The 17,480-nt window shown below is 40.0% G+C and overlaps 1 protein-coding gene across 1 annotated transcript in view; it reads left to right on the forward strand.

Annotated features, from left to right (window-relative positions):
* The first annotated feature begins 347 nt into the window (after positions 1-347).
* Positions 348-17,480, forward strand: part of Cfap91 (cilia and flagella associated protein 91) — a 42,740-nt gene continuing 25,607 nt past the window's right edge. Inside the window, exons 1-7 of the mRNA XM_048345823.1 lie at positions 348-509; positions 4,293-4,369; positions 5,036-5,193; positions 6,176-6,259; positions 7,418-7,474; positions 11,625-11,806; positions 15,857-16,034. Of these exons, the coding sequence (XP_048201780.1) occupies positions 389-509; positions 4,293-4,369; positions 5,036-5,193; positions 6,176-6,259; positions 7,418-7,474; positions 11,625-11,806; positions 15,857-16,034 (857 nt within the window). The 5' untranslated portion in view covers positions 348-388. The remainder of the gene's footprint in view (positions 510-4,292; positions 4,370-5,035; positions 5,194-6,175; positions 6,260-7,417; positions 7,475-11,624; positions 11,807-15,856; positions 16,035-17,480) is intronic.

Below are 17,480 nucleotides of genomic sequence, written 5' to 3' on the forward strand. Positions count from 1 at the left end.
CACCTTCCTCAGCGGATCCAGTATAATGTCCACAGCCACCCAAGGCCCAACATTTCTCCTCCCTACTCTCCTTCCCTACTCCTTTACTCCGGCCCCGCCCCCTCCAGAGGTCCAGCCCTCTCCCTTCCCACGGCCCCGCGTCTACGGAGGTACAGGCTCCGCCCTCTCTCGCAGCCTCTCCAGAGGTCCAGGACCCCCTCCCGCGGCCCTGCCCCTTCCAGAGGTCCCGGCCCCGCCCCTTCTCTCCCGCGGCCCCGCCCCTCCTCTCCCGCGGCCCCGCCCCCTACGCCCCGCCCCTCAGCCCGGAGCGCTGCAGTCGTTACCATAGCTACGGTGCACACAGCTGCCAGGACGCACTACTGCTGACCGGAGGAAAGAGGCAGCCACCATGAGACGTGTAGTGACGGTCACCGAGCCCAAGGACCACCTCCAGGAGTCTTCACGCCTGGACCTCGGGAGGTGCCGGGGCGGAGGACACATGCCCAATCGAACGTACGATTTCCTGTACGGTAAGGGCTGCCCCAGAGCTCCCACCCCGGCAAGTTGGCCCTGCAGATGGCGCGAAGGAAGATGGAGCCTCTGGACGGAGGGGCTGGCCCGCCCCAGGTTGTCCTTCATAGGCTGGGGCGGCTCCGCGCCCCGCCAGGTGCCCATGCAGTCGGGGGCGCACGGGGAGCCAAGCCGCAAAGTGGCTCGGCTGCTCTCCAAACCCCACGCGGGGCCGCCTTGCCATTCCTCACCACCCACTCATCCTGATCGTTTGCACAGCACTGAGCCATCTTCGTGAAGCCTCGTCCAGAACTTTCGGTGTCCAGAAAAGCATGGAATGACTGAGCAGAGTTAAGAGATTCGTGCAATATTTCCTCCTTTCAAACTTCATAAAACGCCCAACGAAAATAATCTTCCTGCTCCCGTTCTTTGGGCAACTCCAATTTTGACATGCTGGGTAAAGAAGTGTCACTTTATCTCACGTTTGTTTTAGTGAATCCACCCCTCTCCCCTTCTTTTTTCGTATCTACCAAAACATTGCTTATCAATCGGTTCCTTTAATACAAGCAAAGTCCTGATTGATTTTAATGCCTTAATTTTCTATTTGAGGGCTGTTTTGCCTAAAATTTTAAGTTCCTGATTTATACATCCTTTGTAGCCTTTTCAATCCTATCTTAGTATGGATGCATAAGATAAGTAATTCATGAATATCAATTGATTATTGGATTTACTGTTTTAACAAGTGTAACCAGTAAAGCATGGTATTTTCTTACCTTGCCCTCAACAGTCCCCAGCTGCCTGTCACGTGAGCCTTGCTTTATCTTCAAACATATGATGTCACCTTTGGAACTCCCGGGGTCTACTTTAGAGGGACATCAGTTGGATAACCATTTTCTGCATAGGGATTGTAATGATTACTTACATATTCTGGCTGGTGTTCTTCTTTGTTCATTCTTCATTTCATCTGATAAAAGAAACTCAGTAAATCTCAGTAAATTTCTGTAAATATCCATGTTATTTTTCAAAGGTAATTTGGGAGTGGAAATAAACCTCTACAGGAACAGCAAGCACGGAATTTATTAGGCTGTGGTTTGTTGTTGTTGTTGTTTTTTCCAGAGATAATAAATAGTTCAATGTCCCTTGCAAAGAGCAGAAATCCACTCAGAGCAGGCCTAATGAGTTTCAAATAATGGAACAGACAGTCTGGTGGCTACTCATGGCCAGAAAGCAAAGCCTACCCAGCAGGCTAAGGCCCAGACAGATAAGGTTGGAACTAGGAGCTCACCTTCCTGCTTTCTTTCTTTAACCTTATAGTCTTTAATGCATAGGGTTGCCAGATTTAGCAAATCAATAAATATAGAGGTTAAATTTGAGCTTCAATCAAACAACAAATAATATTTTTGTATAAAATTTCATCCCAGGTATCTGTGTTAAAGAGTTAGTGATTACTTACTTAAATTTCAGATTTAATTGGCCGTGGTGCGTTTTTTTCCTCCTTTAATACCAGGTTTCAACTCAGGACCTCCTGCTTGTTAGACTGACACACTGCCACTTGAGCCAGGTCAACTTTTTTGCTGGTTATTTTTGGAGATGGTATCTCTTGGGTTTTTTTCTGCCTGGTTTGGCCTTGTACTGAGATCCTCCTGAATAACTAGGATTACACGCATGAGCCACTGGCATCTAGTTGGCATCAAATACATTATCTGGCAACTCTAGTTTTCTTTTTTTGGTGCATATGCTTCCATCCATTTGATAGGAAGCCACCTGTATTTGATTTTCTCTTATTAGAACAGTGGTTTGGTGGCCATATATGTAACATTATTTTAAAGCTCACTACCAATTACAATTGGTAGTCTTTCTGTATCTTGGCTAAAATTTTAGAGAGAAGATTGATTCAAGTCCAGCCAATGATCTTCATCAGATTTCCATCTGAGAGAAAGAACTGTGATGGGGTGGGTATGGGGATCAATGGTACATCTATGAACACTTTCAAGCTCTTTTCCCCTTTTTTTCCTACAAAGTCCCATGTCTAGGTGACCCATCCCCTTGTTTCTTTTGTCTACAAGTAATTCTTTCCATCTTTGTTCTTTTTTCCCACCTTTTGTACTGAGGATTGAACTCAGACAGCACACCAAGAAAGCACTCTACTATTTGAACAAGTGCCCCTAGCTCACTAACTTTGCTTGGGTTGGCCTGGAACTCTCCATCTTCCTGTCTCCACTCCTCAAGTAGCTGAGGCTATGGTGTGTGACACCATGCCTGACTCCTCTTTCTGCTCCTTTTGTTTTGGTTTCTTTGTTGTTCCTCAACTTATCAGTCAGTCTCTTATTCTTTCCTCTAGCTATTAACTTCCTAGAACATTCTTCCTGCAAATAGCCACAAAACTAGCTTCCTCATTTGTCACCTCATTTCACTTCTTCACCCCACTTGTTGCCTTCTCAGTGAACCCGCACTGGTCACCTTATTAAAATTGCAACTGTTTCCCCAATCTGATCTCCTCTTCTTTTTTTTTTTTAAAACAGTTCTTATTACTTTTTAACCTCTGAGCATATTGTTATGCTTGTTGTTTATTCTCTCTCTCTCTCTCTCTTTCTCTCTCTCTCTCTCTCTTTCCTCATTGAAGTCAGGATTTTCAAAATCTTTTTGTTAAGTAATATGTCCCAAGCCCCTAGGACATACTAGCCAGCCAATGAGTATTTGTTGAATAAAAGAAAGAGAGCCTGAGACCTGCTGCTACTCAAACTTGTTGAGAATGTTCAATGACAGCATCTAGGAAGTTGTTTTTGTCTGGTCACCTAAAAATTATATTCAATTTGGTACTTGATTTAGACACCCAAACTCAAAAGAAACTTATTTCTAAGTCACAATACCATTTTATTCATTTCTATGGGGAAACTATATGTTACCAAGTAGTCTAGTCTATTTCCCTAGAGATAAGTTTACTTAGGAAATCAAGTCTTGATCTGAAGACTGTTTGTGAAATTAGTGCCCAGTGGGTTGATTTTAATAGATGGTATAATCAGGACCAATACTCTTCATCATTAAAGCTATACCTAATAAGAGCTACTTACAACAGCAAGTTAATCTTTTAACTATGAAGAGAGAAATTAAGCCCATTGACAACATACAGTACTTAAAATCTTAAGGACTGAATTCTGGAGGTTGCAAGTATTTACTTTTTTAGAGAATGACCTTTGCTTAATGTGTATACCAATTCTGAAGGGCCATGCTGTTTACATGTTACTGGTGTTCTGGATATGGGAAACTGTACTAAATGTATCCCTCCACCTGTAAATAGCCATGGTGCATAGACACGAGGTCTTTCCTCTTTAAATACTTTTTGGGCTACCAAACCTAGAAAGAAGTTTGCTCACTGAGAAAAAAAAGAGATCATGTTCAGAGTGTTGTGCTTAAAATATGCTAGCCTTTCTGTTTACATTCCATTTCCATAATTTTGAATTTATAGGAAAGAAATATATGTAACAGACCTTCCCCTGGTAGATGAATCAGAGTAACTGGGCCATAGCTGCTACTCCTGCCTACTCAGGAAATTGAGGTAGAACAAGCGTATGAGCCTAAGAGTTCAAGGCCAACTTGGGCAACATAGCCAGATCCCCATCTCAAAAAGAAATATAAAGGAAGGATGGGGGGAGGGAGGGAGGAAGGAAAGGAGGAGGAAGGAAAAAAGGGAGAAAGGGAAGGAGGAGCATGGCAAAAGGAAAGGGACTCCATTGATTTGACTTTGTTTTTCATTCTAAGTTTATGTATGTTCTATTCCTTATGCTACTTCTTCTGTTCCATAGATCCTTTATTTATTGTGTCAAGTGAGAAAGACCATGCTAAGGCAAATATTCAAGCCACCCTGATTCGAAGCAGGCTGGTAAGTCTAATTCATCTACCAAGGCAATTTAATAAAGCTGAGTAAAAATAAAAAAATAAAGCTGAGTCATCTCCCTCAGCTAACTGTATAAATCAGGTTGACTGCTCACTAAATATCCACTGAATTTCTGATTCTGCAGGAATTACTTGAGGGCAGGTATGTTAATACTTGTGTCCTATTGTGAAGATGAAATAGCTAGTAGAAAATAAAGGACCTATAAACTAAGTTATCTCAGTGGAAAATGCATCTGTGCTTGTATTGAAAGAATTCAAGTAACAGGAAAACATATACAGTATGAACTATTCTAGTTCTGGCTCTTGCTACATAAACTTCCATTATCACAACTTACTTGGGCAGCTTTTTAGAGACTTTTATGTTTTGTGTTTGGAGTTTGTTTGAGCAAAGGGTTTGCTGTCTAGCCCAGGTTGGCCTCTACCTTGAGATCCTCCTGCCTTTGCCTCTGAGTTCTGGATTCCAGGCATCTACCATTATGCCAGACTCCGCTTGGAAAAATTCTTTGCATCCGCAAATAGCTCCTCTTCCTGTACTATATACATTGCTGTTTTGTTATTTTTTTACTTAAAGAGAAATTCACAACATAAATGTTTAAGAAAATTTGGTGGTATGATTTTGACTTTTTCCTCCCTCCCTCCATTTCCTAATTAGAGAAAAGTTCCCAGATTTAGAGCCATGTTCAGCAACTTGATCCATTATCCAAGATATTCTCTATATTGGAGCAGTACAGATCCAGTGCCACCATTCATCAGGAAAGAATGGAAAACACAGGAGGTAAAACGGAAAGAAGCTGTCTGCAAAATGGCTGAGTAAGTGTTAGGTGGCTCCAGCTTCTAAAAGCACTCACATTTTTTACAAACATGTTATTTTAAAAATTGTTATTTATCTACTCTGCATGACTGACTAGAAAGTGTACAGTTGGCATGTAAGCTTCCTCTCCTAAAACAAGCCTGATTAAGGAGCAAGGGTTATACACTTGTTGGTTACTAGAAGTTCTCAGAAGGTTGGCATACATAGTTATATGTATACAAAATGACAATTGTCACCAAAGATGTGGATGATTGAGTTGGTTTTTCCTTTGATCCACTTAGAGATGGTAAGCTCTGTGTGTGTGTGTGTGTGTGTGTGTGTGTGTGCGTGCACGCATGCGTGTGCACTGTTGGTCCTGGGGAGTGAACTCAGGGCCTGGTGCTGTCCCTTAGCTTTTTGCTCAAGGCTAGTGCTCTACTACTTGAGCAACAGCTCAATAAATTTCTGGTTTATTTTGGTAGTTAGGGTAAGAGTCCCATGGGCTTTCCTGTCTGGGCTGGCTTTGAACCTTGATCCTCAGATCTCAGCCCTCTGATTACCTAGGATTACAGATGTGAGCCACAGGTACCTGGCTTAAAATGTCTTTTGAAATGTATAGCCCAAACACCCTTTATAATAAATCTCATATAAAATACTTGTTTTTAAAATCACTTGCAAGTTTATGTTTATAAATTAACAACTAAGAATATTTTCCAACATGGACATCAAAATTACCTCTTGAAACTTGGTTATTTGTGTGTGCTTTTAATTGGAAGTGGGCACTTCTGTATGTAGGATTTCATATGTCTGCTTACTTCTCCTCTCTTCCTTTCTCATAGTATGCCCTGGTTTCCTGGCTTGGGAGTGGGGGGATAATTTTATCTAGTATAAACACATGGTATAGCAGACTTTGCTGTCAGTGTAGAATGCTCTATATAGACATAAAAATATTAGGTGGAAAGTATATGTGGAAATGAATAATGTTTTCCTGCTTCATTTTAGAACTGACACTTCTTTTCAGATACCTAAAGAAGTTTATAAAGATCCGGAAGTGACTGGAAGAAATCGCTATAGATACTTTGACAGGTAGAAACTAATAACAAGCATTTGGGCCCTTACTTAGTTAGAAAACCCCTATTAATACAATGGCAGCTATTGGTTTTAACTGCATGTAATATACCATGCACCATTAGATATTCTTAGCATATCTAAGCTAATCCTGCCAACAGCAGTGTCAGATAGGATTTGTATTAGCCTTATTTCACCAATAGTGAAGCTGAAATGGAGATGGAACATAGACAGATCAATGTCCTGGAAGCTAGCTAGTGGCAGAGCTAGAATTTCAATGAAGCCAGCCTGACTTTACAGGGACTCATTGCAACTAAAAATGTCTGAAACTAAAACCAAGTCATCCAATGAAAGGAGACATGGCAGTGATATCTTGAAGTCACTGTTCAGGGAACTGTGTTACAATGAACAACATTAGTTCTCTGTGTGAATGCTGCCAAAATCAACACAGTCCAAAGATTCACTTTCTTTCATTTGTGACTAATACTCATCTATAATCATATATGCAAATCATATATGAGAACAAAGTGAGGGTTTTTCTGTTGGCCTCACTTGGATTAAAAAAACAGTCTTGGTGCCACACTGAATTACCTTTCTTTAGAAACTACATTTAAGCATTAAATATTTTTAAATATTTATTATTTGTACAAAGGAGTTTTAATGCCAGAAGTTGGGTGATTAGTACAATGCTAGAAAGTACATTTTTAAGCTACATTGTTTTATGTATTAGTTTGTTTGTTTATGAGCAACTTCCTTATGGAAATTTTTGTTTTTTGGATTCTGATCTTTTCAGAGAATGGTACTACAATGTTAACTATATTCCACTCAGTTCTTAGACTTTCAGGGGAGAAGCTTTAAAACTAAGTCATGTGGAGTTTCAAAATGTTTCGTAGAACTTGAGAAGCTACTGGGGACTAATGGAAGCTGGGGTGAAAGTGGAGAGCAGTTTCTAACAGTGTGACTTGCTTGTCTCCTGCACAGAAGACAACGAATGCCACATTGACTAATTCTCCTGGGGTAGGCCTGGGAATGTTTAATCCAGAAACCCTAAAGTGGAGCATTACTGATATGTAGGATAGTTGACCTATAGGATAGTTGAACAATATTAAAGTCAGCAGGGAGCATAGAGTCCACCCACAACAATCCCACACATTTGTATTTTCCTTCTCTTTCTAGGCCTTTTCTTCCATTTCTTCAACAGATGCCTCTCAGTTATATGCTGGCAACAACCAAGTAAGTGGCTATTGTTTCAAAACTTTTGTCAATGTATTCTTTCTTTTCCTATGGCTCCCAGAAGATTATTCTCCTTAGTCAATATTTTTCAAGCTGTGCATCACAAACCATTCCAAGGTAAAGCAGAGTTTCCCTAACCCTCCAGCGGTCTTCCACATGCTAAAGTTTGAATATTAATGGTTACAATATATTTTGAATATGCCAAAGTTGAATATTGGATAGTCAAGTTCATTGATTTCCTACTAGGTCATAGGCAACACTAAGAACAAATAAAAACAAACAATTAAACAACAGTAGAAAAATAACCAAAGCATCAGACAGATGAGGACAAGTTTTTTTTTAGATGTTTTAAGATAAGCACGTACCTAGGTTTATATGTGTATAGCAGATTGTGATTTAAAGTGCATTTCTTTTTTTTCTCCTTTTTTAATTTTTTTTTCAAATTTTTATTATCAAACTGATGTACAGAGAGGTTACAGTTTCTTATGTTAGGCATTGGATACATTTCTTGTACTGTTGGTTACCTTGTCCCTCATACCCCCCTCCTAAAGTGCATTTCTTAATGCGATTTCTCTGTCTGCACTGTTACAATAAAAAACCACAGGCTGGATAATGTTATCAAGAATAGAAAGTTACTTCTAGAGGCCGAGAAGTCCCAACCTTAGTATTATTAGAATGGGAATGGTAGAGTGGGACTATATCAAACTATTGCAACTGATTTACTAAAGAAGTTAGAAAAAGGAGTTTTAAAAATTAATTTACTTTATTGTTATTTCAGAGGGGTTATATTGGCGTGCTACAGGTAATAAATACATTTCCTTTCATACAGTGTCATCTTGTTCCCTTCCTACCATTCCCTCCCTCCATCTCTACCCATGAGATGCATAGTTCATGTTCATTATTGTCCAGTGCGCTCCACTGCTGCACTGTTTTACCCTTTTCCTCCAATTCTGTGCCCCTCCCCCACCAAGAAACATGTCTTAAGTGTTCTCTTTTGATTTCCTGAAACTTACCTGACAATTCTTCAACATTTTATCAGGGAAAAAAATCAGCCATGAGATGTTTTTGGAATGCTAGAATTTTATAATTTGATGATCATTTGACCTACACAAAGCCATGTGCTAAAGAAAGAAGTGATAGCTAAAGCATGGCTCGTGGCTCCACAGGGAAGAAAGTACAGGACTGAATTTGGGACAAATTACTTTAATTTCAGAGCAACCTAGCAAACTAGGTAGAGTATGCTTTTAACACTCTAATTATTGCTATCCTCTTTCCTATGTTAACATAATTTAATATTTCTTTAAAAAATTTAAATTGTTATTATCAAGGTGATGTACAGGAGGGGTACAGTTACAGAAGCCAGGTAATAAGTACATTTTAATTGAACAATTCTAAAGGAGAAAGAGTAGTCCAAAATATTCATGAGAGGATTAGAAAACCAGTCTTTTTAAAGTTTGGAATTCTGAATACAGAGACTCATTTAAAGAAAATACCCATTCCTAATGATAGACCACATCTTGTGAATACTGCACATTTTATTGAATGTCTATAATCTCTAAAACAAATGTCAATTTTGATCCCACTTCTCCATGGAGATTTTAAAACTGAGTTGGAGAACAGAGTCCTCATTGTCCCCAGATGGAACAACTCTGTGCTGTGCCAGCTTCCCTAGGGACAGCTGTATAAGTGAATCTTGTGAGATACATGTGTGAGAGAAGGGGGGAGCATTCCTTGATTTTCTTGTAAATCCTCTGGTAATTCCTTAAAAGCAGATTCACTGGATCACCTGCTTTGAGATCATAGTTTAATTTAGGTCTAAGAGTTGTTAAATAGATTACAGGGAATTGAAGGCAGACGGTGATTGAATGAAGTCAGTACTAGAATGCTGGCAAGGCTGGGTGTCTGGGTTGTGAGGAAGATTGCACCTCCCGTGTGGCAGGTGTGGGTTGTCCTTCTGAAGCCATGCCTCTCTGTGTCTGGCTTTTGGATGGAGTCTTTGAATTCCATGAATGCATGTTGGTCTGGAGAATAAGAAATGTAAATGTTCAGAATATCCAATGATACTGTTCATAGCAACAGAACAGGATTTGCTAGGTGTGTGAAGCCCCTTTATGTGCTGTTGGGCTGGGAGGAGAATCTGGAAGATGGTGGGTATACCTGGGCTGGAGTGAGCACAGAATGTGACATGTAAGGATTTGCAGCTGGAGCATATGATGTAGCAGGGGTAGAGAAAGCAGAAAGCAGGTATGGTTTTCTGGGTCTCAGTACTGGTCAAGTCTGGAAGAGGCAGGAAAGACCATAGTTCTCCTTTATATTGTATTCTCCCTTAAGCCAACTGAAATAGGAACAAAAGACTAGGGTGGCGAAAATGAGTAAGTTAGGGAAAGTTGTGTCAAAGTAACATTCTTTTACATATGTGTCTTAGAGTCTAAATAGGTCCTAAGGCATCAGAAAATGCTCTCAGAAGAGTTCAGTAGGCCTTATTATAGTCTGAAGTATATTTGAGGCAAGCACTTTACCACTAGGCCATATTTCCAGCGTCTGAAGTATATTTGATCAGATGACTTAAAATGCATAATTCTTTATTTAGGAAAAAGAATTTCTCTTGTTTCAAGCTACTAGAATGAGAATATAATGTACTTTCATGTAGTCTAGGATGATGAAAAGCTGGTTTGAAGTGTTTTTGCATAACTAGAATCATAGTAGAGTAATTTTGCTGGAAACATCAAGAATCTGTAAATAGGTATATTGCTTACACATGTTAGAAATCCATAGCAACTGCTAAAAAAGTGATTTCAACCCTACTTAGAATTCATTTTTGGCATCAAAAATAGGAAAAGCACTTGCTCACTTATGGGTAGGATCTCCAGCTAAGTTTCTTTCTGGCTTGAAATGCATTTTTTTTTTCAAGGAGGTAAACCCTGACTATGCTGTGCTCTTACCTATGTTCCTGTCATTGCCACTATTTTTCAAAGTAGAACTATCTCTCTGTTTTCTCCATTATAAATGTATTATTTATATGTTTTAAGCATACCTAGCAACTAGGAAAAATGATCATTGTTATTACTTTTGGAGGTAGTGAGGTTGGAATTCAAGACCTCTCACTTATTAGGCAGGCCCCTTATCTCTGAGTCATATCTTCAGTCCAAAAGTTATCTTTTAAATCAAAGTGGCTATATTTTTTCTTTCTTATTTTTATTTATTTATTTACTTTTGGTGCTGGTCTTGAGGCTTGAACTCTGGGTGTAGGTGCTGTCCTGAGCTTCTTTTGCTCAAGGCTAGCTCTCTACCACTTGAGCCACAGCTCTGCTTTCAGCTTTTTGGTAGTTTATTAGAGATAAGAGTCTCATGGACTTTTCAGCCTTGGCTGGCTTTAAACTGTGATCCTAGACCTCAGCCTCTTGAGTAACTAGGATTTCAGATGTGAGACACAGAGCCCAGCACTTTATTTTTAAAACAATACATATAGGTGGTTGAAAATCAGGAAATTTAGACAACTATAAAAGATGAAAACAATTCTCTGTAATTCTACTATTAAAAAATAGTAGGGAATACTATGAAAGGGATTCAGTAACTTTTCTAAATGTTACGCAAGTAATCCCAACATTAATTATTGCAGCAGCCTTACTTTCTTGCTCTGTCACAGAAAATGTATCTTCTCTTTCCTCTCATGTATTTCTGCAGAGAATCATATAAATTGGGTACGTAACTGAAAGCTGCAATGGAACCAGAAGGTGTGATTATTCTGAATAGGTCCAAAAGTGTTTTACAATACCCCAGAATCCGTTTTATTTTTTGAAATCAATATACACAAGGGAGTTCATTGTGACATTTTCCACACAATATACCCTGGGCAATGATTTTTTTAAAAACAAACAAACAAGTATCTCCATCCCACAATCTTTCCCAATGGCACATGGGTAGATACTAACTAGATAGAGTGACAGATTTATTACCATTCTGTTTCCTGTTGGAAGTGAGAAGAACCAGATAATCCTGTCAAAATTTGGGGGCCATAATCCTGGTTAACTGAATTTAGAATGAAGTGGGAAGGGGTTTAGTGAAGTTCCAAGTTTCATTTCTAGATGATTATATAGTGTTTAAATAATCACACTAAGTTTCACATTTTAAAATACTTTTCTCCTTTTAGGATTGAACCTTATGCCTATACTCCTGATACTACTGCACACCTACCTGTCTCTTTAAAGTCTACAGTGGCCACCCAGACTGATTACCGGGATGCTGATACACAAACAGACCCCTACTCCCCAGAATACGTCGTGTGTCAGGACACTATCCCAGAGCTCTTGACCCTGGCTACTCTGACATGGGGTGAGTTGGGAGTATTTGGAGATGACACTACTCATTGATAGGTATGCTGCTCACTCCCAGGAGACCACACACTTATACACACATGTGCACATACACACACACCACTCTGGCTTATAGGACAAAGAGTTAACCCACAGATTGAGAGAAAACATATGCACATTATACATCAGATAAAGCACTCATATTTGAAATATCCATGGAATGCACACTATTCAATAACAAGAAATGTAGCCAAAATTAAAAATGGGCGAAGTACCTTAATAGACATTTCTCAAAAGAAGACATATGAGTGGCTAACAGATGTTGGGGGGAAAATGAATGAAATTCTAGAATTAAACATTCAGAGGTAGAAGAAGATGAAAGAAAAAGGGAAAAGGATAAATAAGCTCCAGACAGTGAGGCTGGAAGAGATGGAAGAGAAGCAATTCAAGGAAAGATAATGGCAAAGATTTGCCAGGACTGCAGAAAGACATAAATCCTCACAAAGAATATTCTACTGAGTAAGAAGCAGGATAGTGGTAGAGCACTAGCCTTGAGAGAACAACAAAACAAACAAACAAAAACAAATCCCCTCCACAACAAAAAATTCAAAGACAGTGTTCAATCCCTAGGACTGGCACTGAACCAAACCAAACACCTTTTTAAAGAATTCACATCTATTAAGAAAAGAAAAGATGGAGAGAGGAAAGGGTAGGTGAATACAGTTATAATATATAACATACATGTATGAAAATGGAATTTTGAGGAGCCAGGTAGTAAAGGGATAGAAATGTGAGGGGGAGAGAAAAATGGAAGAGGCTACTCTGATCAAGATGCATTGTGGGTGCTGGGAATATGGTCTAGTGGCAAGAGTGCTTGATTCGTATACATGAAGCCCTGGGTTCAATTCCCCAGCACCACATATATAGAAAATGGCCAGAAGTGGTGCTGTGGCTCAAGTGGCAGAGTGCTAGCCTTGAGCAAAGAGAAGCCAGGGACAGTGCTCAAGCCGAGTCCAAGGCCCAGGACTGACAAGAAAAAAAAAAGATGCATTGTGCACACAAATGGATATTTTAAATCGAAACCCTCTATCTGAAGATAAAACAGTGGTAAAGAAAAGACAAAACAAAAATGAAGAGTGCAAAAATTGTGAGAGAGAAGTCATATTTTTCACAAGGGAAAAATACCAGATTATATCTCATAGTATAACTTTTAAGGTGCTACGAAGAAATAAGTGCAAATATAGAAATGTGTGTGTGAGTGCGTGTGTGCATATGGGTGTGTGTATGCTAGTCTTGGGGCTTGAGCTCCAGGCCTGGGCACTGGCCCTGATCTTTTTTACTTAAGGCTAGCTATAGTTCCATGGTCCACTTTTTGGTGGCTAATGGAGGTAAGTGTCTCACAGACTTTTGTGACTGGCTTGGCTTTGATTTGTGATCCTCAGATCTCAGCCTCCTGAGTAGCTGATTATAGGCATGAGCCGCTGGTGGCTGACTAACGATGCTCATTTTTAAAACTAGTAAAATAAATGACCAGAGCTAAGAAGAAAGCTCCACAAGGTTACTGATGTTGAAATCAAGACACAAGACTTAGTAGTTTTCCTATGTATAGAAGTAGTATCTATTTTTTTTAAGTTGGGAAAAATCACATTCATCAAATGTCCTTACAAAATGATCATGTTTTATGGGCTAGCTACCAGACACCAACATTTCCTCCTCTAAGAATTCTAGAAAAGCTCACACATGGGCACAAAAGGATGCCTACCCCAAATCTCTAAAAATGTCCATCTGTGAGTCAGCTTGAATTGTAATGAGGTCTTAGATCTCTGTAGGTCATTATGGCTTAAATCCTTCAAACAAGGCTGGGTGAAAAAGACAAGTTCCAGAATCATGCAGGTGGTGTGGAACCACGTGCGCAAACATGGAAGAAAAACCCATTTTGCAATTAGCTTGTATGTCATGTGTCATTTTGGTTTATGTTTGAAGCAGCTCTGGTTTCTGGTTCATACTTGAGTCTATTAGCAAAGGAGAGACTGCATTGTGTGAGAACTCAGAGCTAGACTACTTTGTTCAAATCCAGTCCCCGCCCCTCACCAGCTGTGACCTGGTGCTCTCACTTCACCTTTCAGCCCCATGGTCTTTTTAGTAGTTAAATAAGAATAATTTCTGATGATCAAGTGGGTGAGAACAGTTGTTGGCATATTGAAAATGATTTAAGAAATGACATCTTTTATTATCATTGTAAGTCATTATGCACAAATCTGTATCTAAACTGCTAAGATTTTGGATTTGTGTGTGTGTCCATGGTAGGGGCTTGAGTTCAGGGCCTCCCACTCTTGCTTGGCCTTTTCTCTCAAAGTTGAGCTACACATCTACCATATAGAATGCCAACATTGACTGCAAGGAAAATCCCAAAGTTCCTTTGTGTGTTTCCTTTGGAAAGGGGGTAAGAATAAAGGGTGGATGAAAGAAATATCAACTTGTCTTTTAACTTCTTTTATATAAAAGTTAAGATGAGCTGGCCACTGGTGGCTCATACTTGTAATCCTAGCAACTCAGGAGGCTGAGATCTAAGTGTCTCAGTGTGTAGCCAGCTGGAGCAGGAAAGTGTGTAAGTCTCTTATCTCCAATTAACCACCAAAACAGCTGGAAATGGAGTGGTGGCTCAAATGGTAGAGTTCTAGACTTGAGCAAAAAAGTTCAGAAACAGCACCACAGCCCTGAGTTCAAACCCCAGGACCAGCACATGCATGTGTATGAGCATACACACATACATAGTATATATAAAAAATGTGTTTGTACAGTTGTTAAAGCTCTGTGTTTATGATATTATTTGCATAGTATTTTGTTCTTAGGTTAACAAAAACTCCATGCAGAATTGCATGTGTAACTTATAAATATATGTGTATACATACATATTATATACATAAAATTTATCATTTACTTGAACATAATATAAACTAAAAGAAAAAAATTGACAGCACACTCTCTAAAGTGTCCTGTGATTGCTTCTGGGAAGGGTGAGGTCACAGAAGAACTATAGCTGTTTCTGTAATTTTCAAAGCCAGATAGTGGGTCCATATATTATTTGTTTTTTGTAAATATAAACATAACAAAATTATCATTACTACTTTTGTATGTGTGTTTGCTGGTCTTTGAATTTGAACTCAGGACCTCGGTGTTGTCTCTGAGCTTCTTTTGCTCAGGGCTAGCACTCTACCACTTGAGCCACAGCGTTACTTCCAGCTATTTCTGAGTAGTTTGTTGGAGATAAGAGTCTCCTGGACTTTCCTGGTTTTGAACAGTGTTCCTCAGATCTCAGCCTCCTGAGTAGCGAAGATTCTAGGCCTGAGCCACCAGCACCTGGCCTACTTAATATTAATTAATATTCCTGTAACGAGGAAAATAGAACAAAGTTTGGTTTATTGGAGTTCAGTGATCAGACAGCTCTCATTTCCTTTAGTACCTGGGTCAGTAAACCAAGGGTACATTTTGACATGCTTGCCACTTGAATGTCACTAGGTCCCCACACCTCAGTCCAGACAGCCATAAGGAAGTCAGATCTGAGCCAGTGCCTCTGAGATGGTCAGATGACATAATCAATGACCCCACCCACCCTTCTGAAATGAGGGAGCATTCTAAGTTTTAATTCACTGTGGGACACCAAGATGAGGGATTCTCAGCCAATGACTATTCCTTCATTATCTGTTGTTTTCAACAAGTAATTTTTTAAACTTTTAAACAACAGATTCTCTACCTCTCTATTTGCCCCTTAGGACATTGCTATTCTTTGCATTCCAAAGTATGGATTTGTCCAATACAAGATTAGTTAGTGGTTGCTCAGTATTTCTTAGATGCTTTCCAGCTTCTTATAAGCAAGTCAAACATCTCCCAGCTCAGTTACCTGCCAGGCAGTACAGGGCACTGATGACACAGGTGCATCTAGATCACCTTTCCTGACAGCTGTGTCCTATCGCACCCCTTGACTCAGAGAAGATAATAGGAGTCAATGATACACTGAGCACACGTGGGTTTCTCATTTGCTTCTGAGGTGTGACATGTCATCCCGCAGGCCGAGGACTCCCAGCAGGACAGGCTGAGGTGGAAATGATAGAACGAGCCCGGGAGAAGCGCGCTTGGGAGGCCACCCTTCCTCCTCTGAGCGACACTTCCCAGTTTGAGAAGAGGAGGAAGATGATGAATGAGATGGAGAGGAAGGAGTGGCTCTTCAGAGATCAGGAGATTGAGAAGTATGTTTGCTGACCCCCAATCATGACTGGCTGGATGGGAGTAACGTTCATATATACATATATATATATATTTTTTTTTTAAATCTGTAAAGCATTTCCCCAGATGTCTTGTTTCAAAGCAATTCTTCTCTTACAGAGCTGGCAAACAGGGTTTCTGGCATTTTCATGACTAATCATGCATTCCTGATTTGGTCCACGAGGCTGTTGTAATTTTCTCTCTAGAAAGGGATAATGTCCCCAGGAGTGTGACGTTCAGCAGGGAACTCATTCCCGAAGCTACTCCATGGCCGTTCTGATTCTTCTCCCTTTTTCTCCAGGATCTCTCTAGACTGTTAAAGCACCTCCATGGTTCCTGCAGAGCATCCTCCAAACTGTTTTTGTGTTCATTTCAAGTGCTACGTGCCTGGGCCTTAGCCACCTTCGAAACCCATCAAGCTGCCTCCTAGCCATGGCATTGGGGTCACCACAAGGACATGGGTTCTAGTGAGAGCTGAGGGGACATTCCTACTAGAAAGCAAATTGTGGTCCTCTTCCAGGCACACATGAGCTTAGCTACCAGTAAACACAAATAATAAAATGTGGAGGCCTTTCTACTTGAGTGTTCAGTCATTTTAACTGATATACTTTGAGTAATTGTTGTTGATATATAGAGATGATGAGAAATTACTACAACCAAAGATTATAATCCCCTTAACAAGCAAAGGAGCAAGAACACCTGTGGAGCTTGCACTCTGTCCTAGGCCAGGAGGAGGTACTTCGTTGCTTATCACAGTGTTTCCAAGGTCCCTGACATACAGGAGAGCTGAGGATCATGGCAGGACCACTCAGCTTGCTCAGAAATTTAAAGTGTGTCTCTTCCCCCCTGCCCCAATACTTTCTGATTAGGCTTGAATCAGATTATGTGATGTTTTGGGAAAAGCTTACTAAAAACAGTATCTGGAGCAAAGTAAGTGTCAAGGTATTCAATCTTTATCTGCAGAAATTTTAATTTATTGCTGTCCTCTGGAGAGGAATGTGTCTTGTCAGAGGCATTAAAAATATTAAGAATGTATCTAGCCATATGAAGACATCAATAGAGATGGTATGTTTATTTGTTAAGCTGAAAACTTTTCTGTTTTTGTTGGTCATGGGGCTAGAACTCAGGGCCTGGGCCCTGAGTTCTTTTGCTCAAGACTAGCACTTGTGCAAAGCAGTTAATTGGAAATAAGTGTCTCACAAACTTTTCTGTCCAGGCTGGCTTTGAACCGAGATCCTCAGATCACAGCCTCCTGAATAGCTAGGATTACAGGTGTAAGCCACTGGTGCCTGGCTCTGAAAAACATTTTAATAAACATATTTCCATTCCCTCCTAAGTGCTAAGCTCTGGGCTATAAGATAGAGAAGCATGTAGGAATAGAAACTGCTTGGTCCCACCAGAACTCCTTATACTTCACTGGGGATTGGGGT

Source organism: Perognathus longimembris, chromosome 5 (assembly GCF_023159225.1).
Source record: "Perognathus longimembris pacificus isolate PPM17 chromosome 5, ASM2315922v1, whole genome shotgun sequence".
In the NCBI taxonomy this organism is placed as follows: domain Eukaryota; kingdom Metazoa; phylum Chordata; class Mammalia; order Rodentia; family Heteromyidae; genus Perognathus; species Perognathus longimembris.